This window comes from Chinchilla lanigera, unplaced genomic scaffold (genome assembly GCF_000276665.1).
Source record: "Chinchilla lanigera isolate Chin_1 unplaced genomic scaffold, ChiLan1.0 scaffold00092, whole genome shotgun sequence".
NCBI lineage: Eukaryota > Metazoa > Chordata > Mammalia > Rodentia > Chinchillidae > Chinchilla > Chinchilla lanigera.
In genome coordinates this window covers 6228734-6245311 of record NW_004955493.1, presented here as the reverse complement: position 1 = coordinate 6245311, position 16578 = coordinate 6228734, and the positions used below count along the sequence as shown (strand labels likewise).

General features: G+C 44.7%; 1 protein-coding gene across 5 annotated transcripts in view; it reads left to right on the top strand.

Moving 5' to 3' along the window:
- The window catches only part of Xpo6 (exportin 6), a 92410-nt gene that overhangs the window by 19958 nt on the left and 55874 nt on the right, over window positions 1-16578 (top strand). For all 5 annotated transcript variants that reach the window (XM_005405147.1, XM_005405146.1, XM_005405149.2 and 2 more), the window contains 2 exons: window positions 10047-10500; window positions 14096-14222. In XM_005405147.1, coding sequence (XP_005405204.1) covers window positions 10047-10500; window positions 14096-14222 — 581 coding nt within the window. The remainder of the gene's footprint in view (window positions 1-10046; window positions 10501-14095; window positions 14223-16578) is intronic.

Below are 16578 nucleotides of genomic sequence, written 5' to 3'. Positions count from 1 at the left end.
CAGCTTTTATTTTATTTATTTATTTTGGTTGTTTTCTGGTACCGGGAACCGAACTCACGACCTTGCGCTTGCCAGGCAGGCACCGTGCCGCTGAACTAAATCCCCAGCCCCTATGTGCTCAGCTTTTAAAATCATTTTTTATTGAGAAACAGTTAAAAGCTTCTTGGCAGGGGATAGAAAAACCTCACAGATCATCTTCCTTCTACCAACTTTTGCATGATCATGTTTGTGTCCTTGTGCGTGTATCTTTCTACAGCTGGAGTCACGTTGTACACGTGCTACTTTACGTCGTACATATTTTCCCGTATTATTACCTTTGCTCTTGTTCATTTTTTTCTGGGCACATAATTTTTCCAATTGACGTGATTTTTGGCAAGGAACATCAACTTTGAGATCAGACCTGATTTTACTTTTATTTCTGTCTCTTGCTAATGAGGGGCTTGGGGAAGCACTTGATTCATCTATACTTACATTCTTCTAACAGTCTCTAAATGCTAGTAGTGTCTGCCTTAGAGCTGTAAAAATGAGAAATTACAATAAGAATACACATGTGAAATTTTTCATACCGGGCTGAGCAAATAATAACACAAATATTCTTACTATTATCAGTGATACTTGACCTATTTTCCCCTAGCAGTCTCATTCTGGACAAATTCTTCTAAGTCACCAGGTAGGGGCAACTTACTCCTCTTCACAACAAAATTAAACCCACATTAATAAAATCACAGTCTTCATTTTAATGGCTGAGGAGGTTGAGGGTGACAAAGGTTAATTGACTTGTTCATATTTACCACATTAACACTAGCATAAAGAGGGGGTTCTCCATACGTCCCAAGACTCCTGGAGGTCCCGCTAAATTTCTAGGGCACCAAAAGATCAAATATGTGCTCATAAAAATTTTAAGACATTGTTTTTTGTTGTTTTGTTCTTTTTGTCTTTTTGAGAGTGTTTCGCTGTGCAGTTCAGGCTGGTCTTGAGCTCACTTTGTAGCCCAGGCTGGTCTTGAACTCACAGCAACCCCCCTACCTCAGCCTTGTGAGTGTTTGGATTATGGCGTGTGCCACCATGCCTGATGGCATTCTTTTTTTAGTTCCATTTTCTTGTGAATGTACAGAATAGAAAAACTCATTGAAATTCCACATTGTAGTTAAAACAATTTAAGAAATTGTCAGATTTTAATAGAATATTAAAGTTACTTACAATGGCATCTGAAAAGCTGCTTTTTCAATTGCGTATCTGTGTGAAGCCTGAGTTTCTTCATACACTTTGCTGACAACCATGTATTGTATGTAATACGCTGACTACAGAAACGTGAGAGAATCTTTTTAAAATGTTAAAGAAATTTTCAAAAATGTTAAAGAAGTGCTACTCTTTTTGCTGTTTTTTAGTAAGGTAGAAGGTTTTTTAAAATTAAAAATATTTACACTAACAATTTTGTTGTTTAGGTGAATTAAAATTTTTTAAAATTCTCAGCTTTAATTTCTAATTTGGCAGATATCAATAGAAATAACCCACGTAAACAAAAGCTCTTTGGGATCCCAATAATCTTTTAAAAAGTAAAGAAGTTCTGAGGCCAAAAACATTTGAAACTGCTACTACAAAGTACAGAATACAATGTAAAAATTCACTCCATATTCCACCATGCAGAAATTACATTAAATAATACTTGGTGGCCATTCCAGACAGATATCTATACATCTGATAACAGATGTATAGATATAGACAGATAAGACAGATAAGATAAAAAGTAAAGTGTCATAATTTCATAAATTTCTATTTAAAAAACTTTTTTTTTTTTTTTTTTTTTTGTCTTTTTGAGACAGGATCTCGCTATGCATTTCAGGCTGGCCTTGAGCTCACTTTGTAGCCCAGGCTAGTCTTGAACTTACAACAATCCTCCTGCCTCAGCCTCCCCGAGTGCTGGGATTGTACGCCACCACCCCGGCCCCTAAAAAACTTTTAGTCTTCTATATTTAATTTAATTCTAGCATTAGTCCTTTTGCTGCACTCCATTCCTTAATTCTTCATTTTGATTAATCTCTTTATTTGCATATTTTCATTATTTTGAGATGGTGTCTTGACATTTTGCCTAGGCTAGCCTTGAAGTCCTGAGCTCAAGCAATAATTCTGCCTCGGGGCTGGGGATTTAGCTCAGCGGCAAAGCGCCTGCCTGGCAAGCACAAGGTCGTGAGTTCGGTTCCCGGTACCGGAGAAAAACCAAAAAAAAAAAAAAAAAAAAAAAATAATTCTGCCTCAACCTCTGGAGTAGCTAGCAATATAGACATGTGCCACTGTGCCTGGTTTATCTGCATGATTTCATTGTCCATTATCATCCTTGAGAAGAAATTAGGGGTAATATAATTATCTGAGTTCTTACAGTTTTGAAAAATGTCACCTTTCTTTAAACTGAAAGAATAACTTCGGGTTAAGTTATACTTTGTAGACATACTCTGTACCACGGCTTCCTGGCTTTGAGTGTTGCACGGGAGAAAGCTGGTTTAGGTGTTTTTTCCTTTCTCTATGTGCTTTTCTCTGCCTGCATTTCTTCCTTATTCCTAAAATTCTTGGTGTTGACCATTATCATTGTTTTTCTTGAGACAGGATATACCCTTTCATTATGTAGAGTTTCATCTTCATTTAAAGAAGTTTTTCTTCTTGTTACAGTTTTGTCTTCTGTAAAATAGTTTACAGTGCTTACCCTGCATGTCTTTTCTATGATGTCCTCACCTTATTTCTTTAATGACACTGGGTCCAGCAGTCCCATCCCTTCCTTTTCTACTATAAATTTTTACTTCAGTGTGATAGTAGCCAGCTGTGTGTCTCACTGCTTCTCCCTGAGGGATGCAGGAGGCGATCTTTGTGTTTGCCCACTTGGTATGGTGAACAGCAAGGTGTGTACACATATGCAAAAGTGACAAAGAGGGATTTTTTACCCTCCTGATGCTCCATCTAACTGGTTTTGCGTGTGTTTTACCTGAGCATCACGGAGGGTTCGGTAGACCCACATCACTCCAGGATTTGTTAAAAAAAAAATTTGCTTTTGAGTTTTCTGGAAGAAGTAGCCCAGTTCAGTACAATGGCACATGAAAAAAATCAGATTTGCAAGTTTTAGAGGGGGCCCAAACTGAATCATCAGATTACTCATGCATGAATGATGAAGGTGATCCATTATGGTAAAAGGCATGTGTTGCCCCGCATGGGGTGGGGGTAGGGGGTGCGGAGCAGATATTAGAGGGGGAGGTCCCAAGGTTTAAAGAGCACACATGTGCAGGACGTCAGCGGTAGCAGGCAGTATGGAGCAGAGCACAGGAGTGCAAGAGCAGCCCGTGTCTGTACTGTGTAATTCTTAAATAGGTTCTTGTCTCGTATTTATATTCTTACATAGTGCTGTAACCAGCGCATGCATAGTTACCTGTGCTAAATCATGATTCCATAACTACCATATGCCTGTGCCAGACGACCGTGCTCACGCCCTCCGATGTCCTTAGACACCCCTGAGCTTTGAAGCAGTCTGAGTGGTTCCCCACAGCATGCTGTTGTAAGGCTTGCAAGGGGATAGATTTAGTACAGGGCACATCATTTATAGCATTATTTTATAATAATCACCCCAAAAGTCAAATACGGAAGAGTTGGGGAGATCTCTCCATATACTAGAGACCCAAAGAATCCAGCTGAGGGCCTGGATCCCACAGCAGTGTCCTACACAAGTCCAGCTGAAGATATAGAGCCAATGGCAGTGTCCTCCATGCGTCCAACTGGAGGCCTAGAGCCCACGACAGTGTCTCAAGCAAGTCTGTATCAAGGATCTGCACTGGGAAGGCCCAAAGGTCAGTGGTGGAAGCTAGAAAGTCTGTGCCAGTGGGCTGAAGGATCTGTGCCAGCAGCTGAGGGTCTGCACTGGAGCCAGGAAGCGATGCTCAGGGGAAGGGCCAGAACTCCCGAAGAGAACCACAGTCATCTTCAGTGACAGCAAGGACCCAGACTCTTCCTCTGATGAGAACAACTTGAGTTCATGTCAGGCAAACCATTGCGACAAGCTTCTCTAGGCGAATCAGCCGCGTACCATCTTTCCCTCCAGTTCTCCTTTTATGCTGTTGGCAACAATCCTCACTCAGGTGGGCCTTCCTTACTCAGCACCACACTGATTCAGTTCAGCTGGGTGTTACAAGTTGAGCATTAGTTAATCCACTACATGTGCTTTCATAACAGAAGAGTGGTGTGGGTGGGTGATGATGATTTTGACTTTGGTCATGTGAGCCAAAGTTTCTGTGATAGTGAACTGGAGCAGGAATTGACTGATACCCAGGGGATAAAGACCTTGACTCAGGTGACAAAGACAACGGCAATGCGAGTACATATTTGACTTGTCAAAGTGTTGTGAAGTGGCAGCACAACTATGTGGGATAATTCAGTGTTAGAGCCAGGTCCTGAAATATAGTGAGGGTCTTGGCAGGCGTGAAACTTACTGGACAGAATGTCAGCACTGCCATTCATAGTTGGAAATTGTAAAGGTGCGATGCCACAAGATGCTGTGAAATACACAAAAGTTGAAATGCAAGTAAAATGTTCTGTGTGCACCAGTAGCCATATTAAAAAATTATTTATTTTCAAAAATATTTATTATGACACCTCACTAAATGAACTGAAAGCATTCATAGGTCTGCTGTACTTAGCAGGGATTTCTCATGGTAATCACAGGAATGTGAAAGACTTAAAGAAGAGTGATGGGTCAAGATGTGGCATAAAAATTTATGCTCTTGAGGTGTAAAGACTTATGCTTTCATGTAGATATTTATCCTGGAACTCATCCACCAGGTTATTTGTATAGTAATAAACCAAATGATGTTGCAGACAGACTTGTTGCTCCCATGTCCCAAACTAGTCAGAATGTAACATTGGAGAATTGGTTTACCAGTTTCCAATTAATGTTACTTTTGCTACCATGTGGGAAAAAGGGGTCCAGAGGTCTGGTTGACGGCCGTGGCAGAGGAGCGGGTCTGAGCAAACTCAGACTCGTCATGTCCTCAGCAAACGGAGTGAGTCGCCCGCTTAGCCTGTCCCGCTCTGACCTCTTACTTCTGCGCTGCCCCACCGCCTATAGTACCACCTCCAAACCACGCCTCTAGCCTGCTCTATAAAACGCTGGCACTTCCGCAATAAAATAGATCTGCGCCATCAGCCTGGTCTTCGGTGTCTCTTTTCACCGTGTCGCCGCTTACCATGGGCCCAGGTCCCTGGACCCAAGGAGGTTCAACCTCACTACCAGAGCGCAAGTTGACACCTGCAGGAACTGTATGGAAGAATAAAGCAGAAATTTAAAATAAAGTGTTGCAGTTTCAAAACAGAATTGTGTAATACAATCTTTGGATTTCAAAAGATGTAACGTTGGCCGGATTTCAAAAGATGTAACGTTGGCCTTGTATATGGCAAAGAAAAACAAACTGGTACTGCTGATGTCAACATCACACCGTGGTAGAAATATTGATAGGGAAACCTTGACAAAGTGAAAGGCTGAGATGGAAACTTTCTACAGCAAAACCACAGGTAGAGTAGATGTTGTTGGTGAGTTATACAGCAACTGTGATGTCACTTGAAACACAAAGCTTTGGGCAATGGTTGTGTTTTGTTCAATCCTAAATGTGTGGCATAAGTAGTTTGATAGTGTACAAAGAAAATCATAAGTGCAAAATATCATGGAAAAATTTTCTTAGAGGATTGGGACTGGAGCTCATAGGAGATCATGTATAGCAGAAGAAAAACAAAATACTTCTGCTCGGGACTATGTTAAAACAATTGTGCAGCGCACTGGTGAGCGGACAGATGAACAGGCAGGCGCAGTGTCCCTAAGATCTACTGCAACAGCAGGAAAACAAAGAAGATGTCAGCTGTGTCCTATAAGGAAAGGACAGGAAAACAAAACATACGAGCAGTCAGGGTAAGTGATACTCTTGTGTGGAACATGCCGTTCTCATGTGTGAAGACCACCTTGGTGTGACAGTTGAAGAAAAGCTTAGGTTTGTTGTAGAGTTCCATTGGTATTTTTATTGTAGTTCATATAAGAATTTATTTCTGATGTTATCTTTTAGGTTTTGCAAGTAAGTACACAGCTGATGTGAAAATGTTGATGTTGACTGGGGATTTAGCTCATCGGCACAGCACCTGCTTGGCAAGTGCAAAGTCGTGAGTTCGATTCCTGGTACCGAAAGAAAAACAAAACAAAACAAAAAAAAAAACAAGAAAATGTTGATGTTTATGCTAAACACAGTACATATTAGGAACTTTATTTTACTGAAATTTTATATTTCTGTTAACTAAACACTGTATAAATAAAATAAGAACCTCCTGACAAAACAGTGAGATGTCAAGTATGTCTTACAGAAGGCTAGGAAAGCAAAACACATGTGCTGTCAGTATAGGTGATACGTGTGTATGGAACGTGCTGTTGTACTGTGTGTGGGCTGCTTTAGGTGTGATAATTGAAGTAAAGTTTTTTTTTTGTAAAGTGCTACTGGTATTTTCATTGTAGTTCGTATAAGAATTTATTTGTGTTCTTCATTAGCCTTTGTACACCAAATACCAGTTGATGTTGAAAATTTTGATGCTTTTTTAGAAACACTCAATAAAAATAAATATTTAAGATTTAATACTTTATTTTTTTCCTTTAAGTACTCATTATGTAATAAAACTCATAAAGTTAAAATTAATAATTCATCAATAGGAATATTCTAAAGAATAAATATGAAAGACCCACGTTTCTGTGCCTTTATGACAAAATTAGTGTTATGCTCTTTAAAAGATGACCCAGGCACAGAATCCCCTGTTGAACTTACGAACTACCAAATACCTGAGGCCCATGCCTTTAGCTCTACTTAATAAGGTCCTGGGTAGCCCCTGATTGTTTTTGTTTCTGAAGGACTCCAGGTCCACAGACCTCATCTTTTTTTATTCTTAAGAAAGGGTTTCGGTCTGTAAATTAGGCTGGCCCTGAACTCACTGTGTAGCCCAGGCTGACCTTGAACTCATGGGATTCTCCAGCCTCAGCCTCCTAGGTGCTGGGAATACAGGCATGCGCCACCACACCCAGCTCACAGGTTCTCAGATTTTTGGTTTTAGAACCCATTTACTGTTAAAAATCATTGGAATTTTCAGAAAGCTTTGTGAATTATATTTATTGATAGTAAAACTGAGGAATTCATAAATATTTAGAAATAAATGTGATCAGCCAGGCACCGTGACATTGGCACATGCCTGTATAACCCAAACACTGTGGAGGCCAAGGCAGGAGGATTGTAAATTCAACCCCAGCCTGGGCAAGTGACATCCTGTCTCAGGATTTAAAAAAACTTGTAAAAAAAGTGGATTTGGGTTGTAACTCAGTCTCAAGGCCTTGAATTCAGTCCCAAGTACTACAGAAAAACCAAAACCAAAACTGAACTCATTCCATGTTAACAGGTAATATAATTTGATAAAAACTATTTTCTGAAGCAAAAACTAAAATTTGTTGAAAAAAAGTGGCATTATTTTACATTGCTGACAATGGCAGGAGGCCAGAGAGTGAGGATCAGGCCTGATCGACCTTCCTTGAGCACAAAGGAGAAGCACAGTAAGCTGTGCGCCTTGTGCACCACGCAGGTGTGCTGGGATTTGCGGGCTCTAAGAGAGAAAGTCCGCACAGCTGGGCCTGTACTGTAGGCAGCAGGAGGCAGATGAATCTTCTTTCACCCTAATTGCTTGTTCTTGCGTCGGAGGAAATGAAAACGAGGCGAGCCACAGGCTCGGGACTCCTTGTCTAGGAGAGGCCAGAGCCCCCGGCCCCTCTTTCTAAACTAACTGTGCGTCTGTTTTTCATCCTAGTTCGCCCTCTGGTCAGGGACAGGCTCACAGGCAAACTCGCAGGCGTTCTTAGCAGGCTTGGTTTCCTACAGCCAACTTACTTAATATGGAGGATAATTTCTGCATTCTGTGGCAGTATAACATGCAGTAAGAAAGGAAAATAACTTGTTGTTCTTCCAAAAATAATTTACAGGCCAGGAGTGGAGCACGCCTGTAATCCCAGCACTCGGGAGGCTGAGGCAGGAGGATGGTTGCAAGTTGGAGAACAGCCTGGGCTACAAAGTGAGCTCAAGGCCAGCGTGAACTGCAGAGTGAGACCCTGCCTCAGAAAGACCAAAAAAAAAAATTGGGGTATGCTGGGTGTGGTGGTGCACATCTCTAACCCCAGTACTTGGGAGGCTGAGGTAGGAGGGTCGCTGTGAGTTCCAGCCCCGCCTGGGCTACGTAGAATTCAAGGGCAGCCTGAAGTACATAGCAAGACTGTTTCGGAAAAACAAAAACAATTTGAGATGCTAGGAATCTGGCTCAGTGGCCGAGCACCTGACTAGCGTGTGGGAAGCCCAGTGTTTGGGCCTCAGTACCACCAAAGGGAGAGAAAGTTTTGATAGGTGGACCTCCTTGTAGTCTTGGAGGGGGCGCTCAGGACCAAGCCGAGAACTGAGGCACTTTGTATTCATGCTGGGATTTAAAGATTTTCAGCTGGAAGGGCAGGTGTTGAACCTACACTGCCCGGTTTGTAGCACTCGAGTGTCATGGGTTTATTTAGGGTTCCTGTCACGGTTACCTGTTTGCTTCGAGCCCCATTCTCCTCTGCCCTTTCCCCACAGTGAGCAGCCATCTCAGTGTATATAATGTGTGTCCCTCTGTAGTATCATGTTCTTGTAAACAGCTACCGATGCCCATGTATTTCAGCATTTAAGTGATACGGTAGTACACGGGTGCTTCTGACTTTATTCAGCACTCTTTTGAAGGTCTAGCTTTTGCCTGTGCCTTTAAAACACTGCTTCTAGTAGCACGCTGCGATACGCAGCCCCGGTACCTCCTCTGTCTTCTCGCCACGGGGAAGAGCCCAGCTCGCTTCCACTCCTTCCCCTTCCTTCCTCCCCACGTCTGCCCTTAGACCTGCGTGAGGGCTGCCTTGGGAGCGTACTAGGAGGGGAAGGAGCAGCAGGTAGCACTGGGATGGGAACGGGGTCGGTTTATGACCTGCGGAGGGCCAGGTTCCTGGACGGAGCAGTGGTGCTGTGCGAATGTTCCTTTATCTATCCCCAGTCTCCAAACTCGCCGTTCTTCAGCACTGTTACTTCAGAATATTTGCGCTTTCTGGTCGCCGATGAGTTTGGTACCTCTGTGTGCCGGTTGCCCTTGTACATTTCTTCCACATCCACTGCTTGTCTGTGCATCGCGGTGAGGTGTGCTGTGCAGCATTTTTCTTGTGTATTTTAGATTTTCGTCCTTTCTAGTGTTAGACATTGTGTTATCTTCCTGCTGTCTGCTCGGTCACTTTCCTTTTAATGTTTTTTATTAACTGGAAATTCATAATTTCATTAGAACTTTTTGTTAAGGTTTGTGTTTGGATAGTTTCAGTATGTCTTTTCCTCCCTTTTCCTATAGCTCAGATCGTGTGTTTTTTCCTTTGAACTTTAAAGTTTTGTCTTTAATTTTTAGCTCATTTGACATCTAACTTTATATGTATTTTGTTAGGTGGTTTTATTTAATGATCATTCCTCCCCCCCCCAAAAAAAAAAAAACAAGGCTGTGATTTTGGAAGGCAGAAGAAAAAAAGATAGGGTGGAGTAGGGTTTTAGAGCCAGGGAAGGGTCCCTTTGTTTCCCCATAGCTTTTCCGCTCCTGGGAAACTGCTTTTCTACAAATGTCACTAAAACTGAAGTTAACTTAAAACACTGAAGATTATAGCCAGAGCTTTTCCTTAAGAATCAGAATCAGTGATTTTACTTTGCTATATTATTATGCAGTCTTTATAGTTATTTCTTAGTGGGATTGAATCCAGGGTTCCTTGCATGCTGAGCTGCTGAGCACCTCTTCTTACCACTGAGCTGTACCCCAGTTTCCTTTAGTTGGTGTTTCACATTGAGCGTATTGATTTTATGTGTTCATTTCGTAGGTAACTCAATTTTTTTCCGAAGAAAAGTTACTTAAAATTGTAAGAGATTTGTTACTGGGTATCATAAAAGCCTTTTTAAAATTTTCAGGTGACTTGCTGAGTAACCTGTTGCAGAGTCCTAGTTCAGCCAAGCTGTTAAGTCAGCCAATCCCCATCCTCGATGCGGAGAGCGAGTATGTCTGCTCCCTGGCCCTGGAGTGCCTGGCCCATCTCTTCAGTTGGATTCCTCTGTCTGCCAGCATCACCCCGTCCCTCCTCACCACCATCTTCCACTTTGCACGCTTTGGCTGCGACATCCGAGCCAGAAAAATGGCATCAGTGAATGGCAGCAGCCAGAACTGTGTTTTGGGTCAGGAGCGTGGTCGACTGGGGGTCCTGGCCATGTCCTGCATCAATGAGCTCATGTCCAAGAACTGTGTGCCTATGGAATTTGAGGAGTACTTACTGCGCATGTTCCAGCAGACTTTCTACCTCTTGCAGAAAATCACCAAGGATAACAATGCCCACACAGTGAAGAGTAGGCTTGAAGAGCTTGATGAGAGGTAATGACAAGCGCTGTGCGTTGTGCCCTGAGAACGGGCCTGACTGCCGTGCCGTGCTGTCGTGGCCGGGATCCCCTCGGGTGCCGGGTACGGGGTTGCTGGTGAGGAGCCGCGAGGTGCTTGTCTCCCAGTAAGTCTGCAGGAGTGGAAGGGCCAGGGCGGCTCGGGGAGATGCGGTGCGTGTGGAAGGTGACTGTGGGTCGTGGAGGCTGTCTCCTCTCCCCACTCATCTCCTGGCCTGTCTTCGTCCCTCTGCCCTGCGGCCTCATTACTGCCTGTGGGTCTGAGGCGCTGCAGGAACTGAGCGCGCTGCTCCCGCGGAGGCAGGATCAGCGGAGGTCTGAGGAGGTCCAGGAGGCGCCCTCCCCGCCCCACTCGCTGTCGCTTGCGGCTTTCACTGTTGGCTTTCCCCGAGTGAACGTCCTGCGGCGTTGTTCTCGCGACTGTCACACAAATGCCGAGCGTAGTGGAAAGGTGGAGAAGTTCACATGAGCGCAGTCGGTGTGGCACACACCCGTGCCGCCTTGTTGTCATCCTCTGCATACAGCCTGAAATCCCCAAGCGCCAACGTTGTGCTTAGAGCTCTTCAGACGGTGACTTCGTCAAGGAGTCTGTGCTGGGGTATTGTTTACTTCCTGTGCCGCTGATGTCATCTGTCGTCCGCTTTCACTACCGTGGTGCTGCTGTTACATAGCAGACAAGGGAAACTGGAAACTCCCGTGAGGAAAAGCCATGTTGACTGTTCAGAGACATCCAGGCAGATACAGTAGATTGAATTAGTTCGTATTTATAGATTTCTGGCAGGAAGCATTATTAGTATTTTAGTCAGTTTTTCCTGCACTGTTCTTAGTACTATACAGAACAAGAATATAAGCTGTTTCTCAGAGTAAAGTAGTGGAATGTAAAAACTGCCTAAGTTAAATTTTTAGTCTTTTTGAAACAGGGCAGTTTCAAAGTTTCTTTTGTTTTTTTTGGAGACAGGTTCTTGCTGTGTAGTACAGGCTTGCCTTGAGCTCACAGTGTTCCTCCTGCCCCAGCTTCCCAAGTACTGGCCTGGCCATGCCTAGCTATTTCAAGGTTTTCTAACTAAAAAAATCAATACATTTATCCACTGTAAAGAAGTTTTGCATGTCATTTGCTTTGTATAATCACAGAAGAACCCATAATCTGATACAATTTTTTCATTTCGTAATACTAACTTTTTATATGAATTCTCAGTTTTACATCCTTTCTAGCTTTGATTGATAAAGGCTTTGTTAGCCATTCATGGTGGCATGCACCTATAATCCTAGCTACTTGGGAGGCTGAGACAGGAGAATAAAAAATTTGAGGCCAGCCTGGGCAACTTACTATTTTTTTGTCTTTTTGAGACAGGGTCTCGCTATGCAGTTCAGGCTGGCCTTGAGCTCCGTTATGTAGCCAAGGCTGGTCTCAAACTCGCAATAATCCTCCTGCGTCAGCCTCCCGAGTGCTGGGATTATAGGGGTGTGCCATCACGCCCAGCCTCAGTCTGGGCAATTTAAACTATGTCTCAAAATAAAATTAAAGAGTTAGGGTTATAGCTTAGTGCTCCTTAGGTTCAATCCCCGGTGTGGGGGGAAACAATGAAGAAAGGCTGCTTTGTCCTTGTGTATTAATAACAAAAATGTAGCTGCTTGTGCTGACCAGCAGTCGTGTATCATTGCTTTGCGCGTTTCCCTGAAGCGCGGTGTAAGCAGTCGCAGACACTCACGTCCGGGTAGTACACGAGTGTTACCATGGATTACCTGTGCTCTGACTTGGTTGTGCTCTTGGTTTTAATCCTGTGCTTATTGTCCTGTGAAAGCTGAAAGGCGCCTGGAGGCAGAAAGGTGACGTACGCACCCCTGCGGCGCGCTCCCCGGCGCCTGGCTCTTACCACTTCCATGCAGCGCAGTCCATTCTCGGCTGTTCAGGAGCCACTTAGCAGACCCCTGGCTTCTCTTCTCCCAGACAGCTTTTTTCCCTTCTAACTTCGTATTCCTCGTTAGCAGCTGCACCAGAAAGTGGGCAAGGTAAAGACAATGAGGGACAGCTAGTCTGTAGTTTTAGTCACTGAACAGGGTCGTTTTTAGAAATTGGGTTGGAGGTTAAATGCTGGATATTTTGCTCATGACTTCTCCTTGTTCTCTTATGGGGGTAGAGAACTGAGCGCAGCTTCTCTGCAGAGCAGTAATTTGGCTGACAGCTTCGAAGGTCCGTGTGAAAGCGTAGTAAATACACTGGACGAGGAGGGAGGTGGCCCTCCCTAGGGTCAGTGCTCAAAGCCGGCAGAGGAGCGCCCGCACTTCCCTGTGTCCCAGAACAATTGATGTTCAGTGCCCGACCGCTGTTCCAGCTTTCGGTCCATGAGCCAGGCGCAGCCCTTGTCCTCACCGGAACAAACCAATGTATACTTTCAGAAAGCTGCAGATAAGCTCAGTTTGCAGCTCTCAGTTTGGACAGGCGGGGTGGCCACCGCAGGGTCTGGGTCCCAGGAACAGGACGGGACATTTTATTTCCACCCGGTTCTGTCATTCTGAGCAGTAGCCATCTTCCTGCCTTTGTTGTTTCACGTATTTCTGCTGTAGCTTTTTGCAGTTGGGAATTTCAGAATTGCTTTTAGACAGTATTTAATTTTCAGTTACGGCTTAACGTGTCTTTTCCTTTTTTGTTCGTCTCTAAAATGTGCCTTACAAAGGTATGTTCATCTCATTGCCTAATTGCCTTTTGGTATTGAGGCGCTTAAAGGGACATGTGTGAAACGTGAGCGTGCTGACGTGCGGGGTGCTCAGTGACTGCGGCCTCTCATTCGTGCCGCGGTGACCTGCACTCCTTTGTGAGAACTGAGTGACCTGCACTCCTTTGTGTGAACAGAAGTGGATTCGGGATTCACAGCGCTGTGAAAAGAGAGCACTGGGCTCATGGGGTGAACGTCAGTTCCCTTTTGCCGTGAGCTGGCCGAGTGACCTTAGCTGGCCTCCGCCTCTGTGGGCCTCGTCTGTAGCATGGGAGCATGAAACTGAATTGCTCTGGAGGCTTTCCCCGCTCCCACGGCTTTCCTTCCTGATATTCGAGAGTCGCTTCTAGAGTGGGGAGGGTGATCACCAGGAGCCGGGAGGCAGAAATGAACGTTAGGTTGTGAGCCCGAGTATATCTGACCTGAACGGCCTCCCTTTTGCATAGAGCCTTCTCTTTATGTCTGTAGCACAGTTCATTTTCATTTGCCCTCCTCGCAAAGAAAATCAGGCTTCCAGATTTCCCACATGGAAGTAACATAGTAATCTACCTTTTTAGCACCATCCTTTCACTTACTTGGGTCATAACTCTACAGCTAGAAAATAGGAGAGCGCTAGTTTATGAGAAGCCTTGGTAGATGGTGTCTCAGGATTAAAGTTGCCTTTCTGCTGTTTCAGGTGATGGTGGAATGAAGGGTTGCCTGTCCCGTAGGTAATTGTTGCAGGTCTTTATATTTTTAACTGAAAACATGTTACAAACCTTTAGAGTTACTTATTGGATGAAATTTGGGTTGGATTTAAGTTCTTCCCTAAGGAGCTCTAGGGTTCTGATGTTCCGTGTGTCTTCTTGTCTCCTTCAGCTACATCGAGAAGTTCACCGACTTCCTGCGGCTCTTCGTGAGCGTTCACCTACGGAGAATTGAGTCCTACTCCCAGTTTCCCGTGGTGGAGTTTCTGACCCTTCTGTTCAAGTACACATTTCATCAGGTGAGGCACGAGAGCTGTTCATCCTCTCTCAAGAAAAGGTCTTCCTCGTTATTTCCAGGAGAGGAGGCCTTATTTTATTTCCTAAACATTTATGTAGTACTTAATGCATGAAGTATAATGCGTTTGACCTTCTTAGTGACCCTGTGAGGTAGGCGGTATTCTGTGCACTTTACAGGTAAAGAGACAGACACAAAGAGCAGCGGGCTCTGAGCCACAGAGTCTGCGCTCTACCTGCTGTCAGGGCAGAGAGGGAAAGGGCAGAAACCAGATGAGGACCTTCAGTTCTGTTCTCTCACCGTCGCTCAGACTCCCCCAAGAGGTACTATAGTGAAGCTATGAAAGTTCAGTTTTGGTGGCGTGCAGATTTTCCTGTTTAACAGATATTTTGTGAGCCCCTCTTCTATTTCCGGAACGGGGCTATAGTGTTCACACACACAGTGCTTGCCTTCGCGGAGTTTACATCCCGTGACCGTCTGTTTTATGCATATGTGCGTATATATACATACATGTGTAGTTTTGAAGCTTTATTGTGTTACGAATCATAAAGTTCACTCATTGTCATTTAAGAGCGCAGAATTGACAGCGTTGTGCAGTCATCACCGTACATTTCCATCGCGTACTCCCTTTGCCTTGTGTGTGTCTGTAGAATATGCTTTTTATGAAAGTACGGCACACGTGTGAAAGTACTTAAGTAATACATGGAGAGCCTGAGGAATTTCCCCAAAAGAACATCCATGGATCCACACCTGAGTCAGGAAATTGAACATTATCTGCACCCCCAGAAATCCCCCGTCCCTTCCCTGACCTACTTCCTCCCCTTTCTTTCTACAAGTAACTTCATCCCTGGCCTGAATGCCACAGGTTAGCTTTGCCTGTCTAGAACTTCTCTGAATGACAGCATAGAATGTGTGTTTGTTTTGCCTGGCTTGCTTTTGCTGGACATTTTGTGAGGCCCGCCCCTGTGTCCGAGGTGGTAGTTTACTTGCGTTCATTGTGTTGCAGCAGTAAATTGTCTGATGGCCCGGTGCACTGCTGATTCGGCTTCTTGTACTCTGGGTAATCTTCAGTCATTCTGCAGCGACATTTTTGATCATGCCTTTTGAGGTGCACTGGTAGCTCTTTCCTGTTGGCACATATACCGTAGATGAGATTGCTGGGTCCGTGACGTCTTATTTTAAAGTTCATCCTTTTAAAGTTTTTATTTTATTTGTTGGATTTTTTTGAGACAGGGTTTTTGTTCCATAGCCCAAGCTGGCCTTGAACTTGGGATCCTCCTGCCTCAGCTTCCTGAGTGCTGGGATTACAGATGTGTACCACTGCATCTCGCTAGGCTTTTCTCTCTTTCTTTTCATCTTTTCTTTTCTTTTCTTTTCTTTTCTTTTCTTTTCTTTTCTTTTCTTTTCTTTTCTTTTCTTTCTTTCTTTCTTTCTTTCTTTCTCCCTCTCCTTCTCCCTCTCCTTCTCCCTCTCTCTGTCCCTCTCCTTCTCCCTGTCCCACTCTGCATCCCTCTCCCTGTCCCTCTCCCATCCCTCTTCCTCCCGTCCCCCCGGCCACTAATGTTGTGGCGTAATGAGGCTAGAAGAGGCAAGAGTCTACACTGGGGGGCTGTGTGTATGTGATTGGGGGTTTGGAGCAAGGGTTGGGATGAGAGCTAGCCTTCCTCAGAGGGACTTGGTACATAAAATTAAGAGTACCCGGTGTGAAGGGTGAACTGTTCCTGGGATTGGTGAGAAGAACGCGTGACAGCAGCAGGGGAGGGCCCAAGCCTGAAGCGTCTGGATGTCTAGTGCAGGGCAGTGAGTGCAGCTGCGAGGAAAGCGCAGGCTTAGCCGGCCTTGGGGGCAAAGAGAAGAGCAGAGGGGGGAGGGTGAGGACATAGAAGAGAAACAGTGGAGATGGGAAAGTTTTGAGACAGATGCAGAAAACTGAAAGGGGACCGGGAAACGAGAGCTGAGAGAAGCCGCGCGGGTGTGAGTAGAATCTCAGGCTCAGTGGGGCTGAGCTGAGGGGTGAAGAGTCAGTGCGGACATCAGAAAGAAGGGGCTTCTTCGGGGAAGGAGGCTTACGTTTGCGCCCTGGGCAGAGCGGGCTCTTTCGGGGAGACAGGTCCTTCGGGAGTGGGAAGCGGAGCTAGAGACGGAGGGAGGGCGAAGGGAAGAGAGAATTCAGATGTCTGTGCATGCAGCAGCTCCGCACGGTGAATATGATCACTGTGTATAGCAAATGTATGCTAACGGACGCCAGAAGTAAGATGGGCTTTTTAGTGTATGTGTAATATAGAGAAACCTAAGGAAATGCTTTCAGTTGGGGCTGTATTGATTGACAGCACTTGCCTAACAGGCAGGAGGCTGTGGGT